The sequence below is a fragment of the Puntigrus tetrazona genome, chromosome 22 (genome assembly GCF_018831695.1).
Source record: "Puntigrus tetrazona isolate hp1 chromosome 22, ASM1883169v1, whole genome shotgun sequence".
In the NCBI taxonomy this organism is placed as follows: domain Eukaryota; kingdom Metazoa; phylum Chordata; class Actinopteri; order Cypriniformes; family Cyprinidae; genus Puntigrus; species Puntigrus tetrazona.
In genome coordinates, this window is record NC_056720.1 from 5,481,246 (window position 1) to 5,491,318 (window position 10,073).

At 39.1% G+C, this 10,073-nt stretch overlaps 1 protein-coding gene across 1 annotated transcript; it reads right to left on the reverse strand.

Moving 5' to 3' along the window:
* Positions 1 to 462: 462 nt before the first annotated feature.
* Positions 463 to 9,509, reverse strand: LOC122328171 (zinc finger protein 850-like). The gene is made up of 6 exons (XM_043223877.1): positions 8,074 to 9,509; positions 7,529 to 7,679; positions 5,144 to 6,252; positions 2,748 to 2,891; positions 2,016 to 2,145; positions 463 to 1,436 (listed from the first exon to the last, which is right to left on the reverse strand). The coding sequence occupies exons 2-6, from the start codon at positions 7,581 to 7,583 to the stop codon at positions 631 to 633; spliced, it is 2,244 nt and encodes a 747-aa protein (XP_043079812.1). The 5' UTR covers positions 7,584 to 7,679; positions 8,074 to 9,509; the 3' UTR covers positions 463 to 630.
* Between the last annotated feature and the right edge of the window lie 564 nt (positions 9,510 to 10,073).

Here is a 10,073-nt window from a genome sequence, read left to right on the forward strand (position 1 = left end):
ATGTTTACCTCGCATCAGAAAGACCCGACGCTGCGTGCGTGCGCGCGCCCGCGGGGACGTCACCAGCGCGAGGCGCGAGGGGAGAGAGACTAATTAACAGAAAGGAAAATATATATTTTTTAATTATTATTCTTAAAGGCCATTAAAGTAAAAACAGAGATAGTTTGCTAAAAAAAAAAAAAGACATGTTTTGTTAAATTTTATTTATTTTTTTACTTTAATTACAATAGTATACTCTTTTAAAGAAGCTTCCAAACTTTTCTGGAGAATTCTGAAAAGGAATAAAACTAGCCAGTCATCTGCCGACTGATTAAAAAAAATACATAGATACGAACATACTTTCAGCGATTGCTTAGTCTCGTAACTTTAAAATGCTTTAAATCCTCTTTCGGGGTATTATATATCGCGCTGGATATGAAGAGTAAAAAGATAATAATTCAGACAGACTGCCATCTCTTTCGATCTCCGAGGTGAAATATCATTTATTAGGCATTTAGGAACTTCAACATCAAAAAGCATTCATAAATCGTCATTTGCATTTCATAATTATAAATCTACAAATTGTTTAATGATAAGACTGGGATTAATGCAAGCATGGCACTTAAGTGATCTAAAGATGAACTGATGAACTCATTTCAGGCATTTGTCTTTTGTATGACTGCGCAGCGAATTTAACCAGGCGAAACGCTGCCCGCACCGAGAGCAGAGATACGGCTTCTCTCCAGTGTGGACTTTCATGTGACCCTTCAGGTGTCCTTTTCGGGCAAAACGTTTCCCGCACTGATCACAAGTGAAAGGCCTCTCTCCGGTGTGGACCCTCTCGTGTGTTTTCAGATGTTCTGACTGACTGAATCTCTTGTCACAATGTGAACACTTGTAAGGCTTTTCTCCAGTGTGTGTTCTCTGGTGGCGTCTCAGTTGAGCGCTATCAAAAAAGACATTCCCACAATCAAAGCACATGTGGTTCTTCACACCGCTGTGTCTTTTCTGGTGTTTCTTTAAAGCAGCCAGCTCACTAAAACTCTTTCCACACAAAGAACATATGTGAGGCTTCTCCTGCGTATGAACTTTCAGGTGGTTATTCAGGGCGCCTGTCCTAAGAAACCCTTTACCACACTGATCACACGTGTAGGGTCTTTTTCCGGTGTGGATTTTCGCGTGCTCCTTAAGTACGCATTTTTGTGTGAAACTCTTCCCGCACTGATCACACGCGTGTGGCCTCTCTCCGGTGTGGATTGTCATGTGAACTTTAACAGTGTGTTTGTTCATGAAACCTTTTCCACACAGAGGGCAGGTTAAAGATGTTCCGGCTCCTCGTTTCAACGAATTGCTTTCAGTCGGTGAGGAACTCAAAGATTTTCTTCCGAACTTAACAACGTGATGTTTCTCCTCTGCTTCACTCGGTTTTTCGTTCTTCTCATTCTCTTCCATCAGGTCTAAAATGAAAGCAGAAAAGGTTTAATATCCAGTCAATTATACAAAGAAACAGAGTTGTGAAGGGGAAGAACATAAAACTAAACCCTAACATACGTTAACGGTTAATTTTCTTAAATTACCAAATCACCAAGGACAACAGTTTCAGCTAAAAAAAAAAAATTCCTGCGCTACTGAAGGAAAAAGAAATGGATGAACTATCCCTTTAAATTCCACTATGCTGAATTAATCAGTTCTAGGTAAAACTGCCCGAACTGAAGACAGTGTCTTAACGGTCAGGACCCCTTTGGGGATTGGTGAAAGCTGAAGAGTTTAAAACTTTATGAAACAAACAAATCTTGAGTCTCGGATCGTCTAATCTACCAGGAGGAAGAAGAAATTGTTCGATTGTATTTTGTAGCTGCTTTGAAGCAATTGTAGGATTAAAAAAATGACTTTCAGGCTCCATTTGGTATCTAGAAAGTGTTCCGTATTACGTTCAACATTTTTACAGCTCTCATAATTTAACCAAAACATGCATTCACCATTAGCGAACCTTGATGTTCTTTAGCATCAATAATAATTCAAGAATAAACACCAACCTATTCGTTCTTCAGTATGCTCCTTTACCGTTCTTCGGGGGTTGTGAATCACTTTTGTCCTCACTCTTCTACCATGAACTGTCTTCACTTTTAAACTAATGGAAATATTCCAACATTTATAGGTGAATTCCTGTAGGAGGAGGTTAAATGCTGTGTGATACGAGCATATCTGCTAAAATCACCTAAAACTACACCTTTAGTCAATGAAAATTGACTTCACTAGAGATCTGAAGACATCAGAATAACAAATGATGTGAAAGGTAACTGCTTAGCAGCTATTAAGCTTTATTATAAGTGTTTGTGGTAGAAACAGATAATCCGAATTCCCTTTTTTGCTGCTAAAACATAACACTTTTTGTTATTTCATTGGTCATATGTGATAAAACTTTATCATTTATGTGATAAAAACGTCAATAATACACAACAGCAATTACAACTGACTGCTGCTTTTGCGTTTGAGTGAATATAAATGAATATACGATCGATGTAGGCTACGGAAAGTGACAAAGGACAGAAAACCTTTTTTTAAAAAACGAGTTCAACAGAGATGTATTTTAAGGTTTAAAGACGGCTAAATTGTCTTGTTTTGCATTAATAATACAGATTCACATTTACCTTTGATGGTATGGATTTAACGCTCCCGTATTATTTGGTCGTAACCCTTCAAAAACAGCTATAATAACCAAATCGCAAAAAACAAAACGAGCACTGCCCTCATTTCAGAAAAGTTACCGCTGATTGTCGTCTTTCTTTGTTTTTCACGGGCGGTAGGTCAACCAACTTAAATGGTGCGTTCCCGCCACCTACTGAACTCAACGTAAACCTAAAATGAAAAATTGAGAAACTGGAAACATTATAAAACTGTATATACCATCGTTACATTTTAGGGACATTTGTAATAGCAGGATAAACGCCTACATTAACAGTTAGTGCTAGGCTGGCACGTGCACAGATAGGGCTCAACCTGTGCAAACACGTGCCCCTCACACTCCATCGTTTCCCCCTCAGTCAATGCTATTAATCTCTCTATTTCCTGTCTTCAAACGTATAGCTAATGAAACGTATTAAACAGAGCCTGTTACTAAAATCTTGTTGAATCCGCTCTGTCAGCAAACCTCACAACCCTTCCTCTCGCCTGAATGAACTGAAGCGCAGTGTTGCCAAGTCCGTGGGATGTTTTTCATCTCCGCGAGTTCAAGATAAATAATGCGGTACTTAGTCTCTGCAACGCTAATCTACCAGGGAACCCCACCAAAAACCTCATAACGCGAGCGGGGTAGTTTTGGGCTAGTTTTAAATAGCAGTTTGCGGGTTTTGTGAAAACCTGGCAACAACGCACAGCAGCTGAACGGTTTCTATTTTGAGTTTTGCAGCGGTAAAATATCTCGCTGTTTGAAGAAGTACGGCGTTTTCTTTAGGCAAGAGACACAATGTCTATAAAAGCTCATATTTCATGTATTTGACGTCTGAGACAGAGATAGAGGGCTAGCATTTTTAGCATCTTATAGTCATATCCTCGTCACCTGTTACGTTAAATATATTTCTAAGAAATGTCTTTGATTTAAGATTGTTCACACACACTCAGTCTGTTAGCATTTAATTATATTATATAGTCGCATGGTTAATGTTTATGCCGTTAACATACACGTATGCTAGCTAGCTCATTTTTGAATTTAGCTCGTTATCTTTACTTTTGTAAAACCCTGTTTTACTTCGTTTATTCGTGTAATGTATAGTAACAAAAATAATAAGTGTATTTGAGTAATAGGTCTTCAAAACACCAACATTACTTGTGTCGGATATGCAGTATTTTCTTATAATCTTCTATCCTGACTGGAATTGTGTTTGGACATAATTGTTGAAATTATATTTTAAAAATACGCAAAAATGGTATGCTAGTTATTTAACAATAAAGTTCAATATAAAACAATACTGCAGTCCTTTTTTAAAATAAAAAGTCTGGTGTGTTTTTAAATTACTAGCATGACTAGCAAAACTCTTTCCACACAAAGAAAACACATAAGGCTTCTCCTTTGTATGAACTTTCAGGTGGTCCTTCAGGAAATCTGCCCAGAAAGTTTTTTTCACACTAAGGGCAGGGGAAAGATTTTTCTCCACCTTTGACATGATGCATCTTCACGACTTGACTCTCCTCATTTACTTTCATCACGTCTGAAATGAAAGTAAAGAGATACATAACTTTTTGTGCCGTTTCGGTTACTAGCCGACACTGCATGCATCTTGCATGTGAACATTGTAACCGGAGATACTTGTCTGTAATGTACTATTCAATCTACTGTCAAATCTTTGAGTGTACTTAATGTAAATATACACTGCAAAACCTACGTAAACAGGTCAGCATCTAATGATTACCATGTTCATATTATTGACATTATATTCCTGTTGGGAATAAAAACAATCATATCCGTGCGTCCTGATGAAAGCCAACGAGAAAGGTCTCAATAATGTCAGCTGTAGAGAAAATGCACGTCGTAGGGACACACAGGTGATCGTTCGCTATGCAATCATGTTTGTTGAAGAAATTAGTCTTGGAAATCTACTGATGAATCAGATTTAGTGCAAAAAAGTGGTTTGGTTTGAGTAGATCAAAGCTTCACTGGTTGTTTTAACACTGTGATGCACTGCAAGAGAAGACATGTTTTTTCTGTTTAAGTTCTAAGCAAAGTTCTCAACATATCAGATTTATTAGGTCCGAATGCTTTGACTGTGAGAGACAGGAGATGCTGAAGAAAGACGAAGTAATGATAATTAAATTAAGTTCACTGAATAATCTTAGTCGTTCGCGTTTCAATGTTTAAACTTGAAATCTAAATGCCAGCGTCTCAAAGTGCAGACTTAGTCCAACAAAAGCAAAAACAACGGAAAAGGATTGCTTCACAACAATATCCTGCGAAATGTAAAACCTTGAAACAAAGGCATTCTCTTATTTTTTTTACAAATCATACATTCGGACGATTGAACGACGATAGCAAACATTGCTAAAGAAGGTTTATAATTAAAATAATAAGTCAAATAAATAAAATAATTATAAATAAACAACACTGTTTAAAAAATATTAATCTGAGATAATGAGTGGATTAATTGTTCTAATAATCTTTGATTAATCAGTGACCAACATGACTGACAGACAGACATGCATTTTTATGACTGGATAGAGAAGAGAAATGAGTGAAGCTCCTCCCGCACTCATCACACGCGTACAGCTTCTCTCCGGTGTGGACCCTCTCGTGTATCTGTAGATACGCTGATCGTTTGAATCTCTTGCCACAGTGTGAACACTTGAAAGGCGTTTCTGTAGAGTGAACTGTGTGATGCACCTTCAGAGCACTTTCTGTAACAAAAGTCTTCCCACATTCAGAGCAAGCGTGATCCTTCACGCCGCTGTGTCTTTTCTGGTGTATCTTTAAAGCACACATCTGCCTGAAACTCTTTCCACACAAAGAACACACGTAAGGCTTCTCCTTTGTATGAACTGTCAGGTGGTCCTTCAAGTAATCGGGCCTAAAAAACTTTTTACCGCACTGGTCACAGCTATACAGCCTTTCTCTAGAATGAGTAAGCAGATGTACTTTATAAACACTTGATTGTCTGAAACTCTTCCCGCACTGATCACAAGTGTACGGCTTTTCTCCGGTGTGGACTTTCATGTGGAAATTAAGGGCTCCTCTTCGCGAGTAATTCTTCCCGCACTGATCACACGTGTGCCGCTTCTCTCCGGTGTGGATTGTCATGTGATTATTAAGGTTTGTTTTATGCGCGAAACACTTCCCGCACTGATCACACGTGTGCGGTTTCTCTCCGGTGTGGATTTTTACGTGTTTGTTGAGGTTGCTTTTAACCGAGAACCTCTTCCCGCACTGATCGCATGAGAACGGCTTCTCTCCGGTGTGGACTTTCAGGTGATCGTTAAGGTTTCCTTTTTTGGAAAAACCCTTCCCGCACCGATCACACGTGTGCGGTTTCTCTGCGGTGTGGATTTTCATGTGTTCGGTTAGGTTTTCTTTTATTGCGAAAATCTCACCGCACTGCTCACAAGCATACAGCGTCCCCCCACTGTGACATTTTATGTGAAGGTCCAGATTTTGCTTGCATGAGAAACTCTTTCCACACTGAGGGTAAGCGAAACACGTATTGTCGTTTTTCGGTGAAGATGTTTCTTCAGTCTTGACATGATGTTTCTCCCCCGCTTCAGTCTCCTTGCTCTCTTCAAACAGGTCTAAAAAACAAGTTTTCAAAAGTTTGATTTTCAGTAAATCACTAAAACAAATAATAATAATCAATAGAAATTTGGATGCATTTAAATGATCATTATTTTTAAACATTACAGGCACAAAATGAATGTTTCTGTAATGAAAACGACTAACTATATACACGTCGCTACATAACTATGCATTAGCTATTGTGGAAGAAAAATTCATATATTGAGGGACTACAATAAAATACTTCCAGGTTACAGACGTCATAAATCTAGATAAACCCCGCCCCCAGGAACATGCACCGAAGGGGGGCGTGTCCATGCTGTGCTGCTTTAGAGGTGTACATAAAAATCTTTCCTACTGTATGAATCGATTCTGTCTTCTAACGATTCAAAATGAATTATCAAGTTTCAAAGTCAATGTTTTAAAACAGTAGTACCCAAACCTGCTCACCCTGCCCTTCATCTCTCGTTCAGACCAGATCAGCTCAAATTAACATCCATTTACACACTTTCTTCCAACGACAAGCCTTAAACATGGATGCACGTGTGGTCGCAGTACCGTTTTAAAGCTTCAATCATGATAAACCTTTAACAACGTACCTAAAAGTATGACGCAACAACGATCAGAAAACGTACCGTTAATGCTTGCACGGGTTCTGGGTGATCCTCTTCGTCTCAATCGGGCTCAAATCGATAAGCAATATAGACAACCCGGAGCCGATGAGGTGAGGGGTGGGACATTTAGATGCACACTAGAGGCGTTTAGCCAATCACAACACACTCTGCCAGCTAACTAATTGGCACACTGCAAATTTTTTAAGAAGGGCCTTCACAGAAACAGGAAATCAACCAGATATTTTTATGCTAGCTGAAAAGTAGCGTACAATACCACATAAACGCTATCAAACCTAATTAGACCAGTTTCGGTCTAAGTTCTGCTTCTTTGCCTCAATATCTTTTTAAAACCTGCATTTATTGTCAGAATTGTCTTTGTTCATTCTATTTTCTGCCTAAAACAAAGGAAGATAGTTTTTAAAAGATTCTAACCGTTCTCTTACTGGGTCACCATTGACTTACATAGTAGGAAAAAATACCATAATGTCAATGCTAACCCAAAACAGCTTGGTTACATTTTTTTTTTTTTTTTTTAAATATATTGCTTTGTGTTCGGCAGAACAAAAAAAAAACCATACAGGTTTGAAACTACTTGAAGGTGAATAAATGGTGACACGATTTTCATTTTTGGGTGAACTATTCCTGTGAGCAAACTTAAAATATAAGAACAAACACCAACCTATTTGTGGCTCAGTTTCTTCTTGTTTTATTCCGCAGGGCTCTGGATCATTCATGTTTTTAAGTTTCTTTCACAAATGTAAGCTTCTTTACTTTTAGTAATTGAAATATTCCAGCATTTAGCGATGAACCTCTGTCAAAACGCTGCACTGCTGTTTAGGAGCAACAGAATAAATACAAAAAAATAAATTATCAAAACAATGCTTTATCATCGGGCATCTTCATGTCAAAATACATTACCAAAATTAATGCAAAAAATAAATTATTATTTTTTTAAACAAATCAAGTTTGCCTCACGGGTAATACTTTTTGATCAGGTGGCGTTCAAAAACAACACCATTATTGCTTTTATAAAGTAAATGTATTTAGCATTAGTTCCTCACACTGTTGTCTGCTAAACTGAATGTTTATTTCAGTCAGAAAAGACAAACAAATAGCGCTGAATCGGATAAAAACGATACGGAATGACTCTGTATAATGTTCCTTTAACAAACGGTGTTTTTGATAATTGTACAATTATATGAAGATCCGTGAATTGATTTTTACCTCAGAAACCCAGCGCTGACTGATGACGTCAGTGGCGACGTAGTCTTCTTCTTCTTTTACGTCAGATCGTAGACACGGAAGTGTATTACCGCCACCTATCGCCAACGCTTCATATTTTATTTCAGTCATTTTTCCGTAGTGAGAAATATTAAAATATCCGATGATTGCTCTTTTGGATAGTGGTTTTATACTAGCCTATATAACTTACACGAAGCGATGTTTATTTTGTAAAGAACCAGTTATAATTCAGTTCTTCACTCTCCTTATTGTCTTCCGTCAGGTCTAAAAAGTAAAATTATTTTAAAATCTCGCGATATTAATATAAATAAATAATAACGTTTTGCGACGTTAAGAGAAAGCGCAGCGTGTCCATAAAAGAAAGACACCGCTATTTAAGGCAATCGCTATTTTTCTACACCAAACATGTGATGTTTGTCAATATATTTTCAGAGACGAGATGTTACTGAAAAACAATTGAATGAAAACGTAATTTTTACAAAAAAAAATACATTAGACATTTTCGAATTTGATCGAAAACGTTCCAGCACCACGTGCAACGGTTTTTCCCATATCAATATTAAAATATCACTCAATTTCAAACAACTATATCTTTGTTCTTCAGTATCATGTTCACAAACTTCTTTCAATCGTCTTTGCTTGTAAACTGGGGGGAATATTCCAGCATTTACTAGTAAATTTGACAATAAAGCAGACTTGATTTAAATCGCTGTGGGAGGAGCTTCAACCCCTCCCCAATGAAAATAATCACGTTCAAAAAGAGGGCGTGATGATAGAACTAGTATACTAGCCTACTTACTTCGAATAGCCTATATTTTAGTAGTTTATAGAGTGTGGCTTTTAAATATTAGAATGATTCCCTCAACCAAAAACAAGAAGATGATATTACTAAATGTTATTAACTCTGCCCTTTGTCACCATTCCTGTTCATTATTTATATGGACAGGATTTCGGGGGCCGGTTTGGTGACCACAGGATATCGTCTCTGCTTTTTGCGGATGATGTTGTCCTGTTGGCTGCATCTGGCCAAGACCTACAGTGTGCGCTGGGGCGGTTTGCAGCTGAGTGTGAAGCGGCTGGGATGAGAATCAGCACCTCTAAGTCTGAGGCCACGGTTCTCAGTCGGACAAAAGTGGCTTGCCCCCTTCAGGTTGGTGGGGAGCTCCTGCCTCAGGTGGAGGAGTATAAGTATCTTGGAGTCTTGTTCACTAGTGAGGGAAGGATGGAACGAGAGATTGACAGACGGATCGGTGCAGCTTCTGCAGTAATGCGGTCGCTGTACTGGTCTGTCATGGTAAAGACCAATCGATCTTCATTCCTATACTCTCACCTATGGTCATGAGCTTTGGGTCATGACCGAAAGGATGAGATCCCAGATACAAGCGGCCAAAATGAGTTTCCTCCGTAGGGTGGCTGGGCGCTCCCTTAGAGATAGGGTGAGGAGTTCAGTCACTCGGAGTAGACCCGCTGCTCCTGCACATCGAGAGAGGCCAGCTGAGGTGGCTCGGGCATCTGGAAGTGTTCAGGGCATGTCCCACCGGGAGGAGGCCCCGGGGAAGACCTAGGACACACTGGAGGGACTATGTCTCTCGGCTGGCCTGGGAGCGCCTCGGTGTTCCCCCTGGAAGAGCTGGAGGAAGTGTCTGGGGAGAGGGAAGTCTGGGCATCCCTGCTTAGACTGTTGCCCCCGCGACCCGGCCCCGGATAAGTGGAAGAAGAAGAAGGAAAACAAACGTCTGAACATTGCTCAAAGAAATCATCGATCACACGTGAGGCTTTTCTCCGTGGTGGATCCTCTCATGGTTTTTCAAATTTCTTTGCCAACCAAATCTCATGTCACAGTGTGAACACTTGTAAGGTTTTTCCTCGTTGTGTGTCTTCTTGTGTGACCTCAGATATTCTAACAATTTGAATTTGAATTCTTCGCTGTGCATGCTCTGGTGCAGTTTCAGCTCAACCGGTATAATAAACCTTTTCCCACA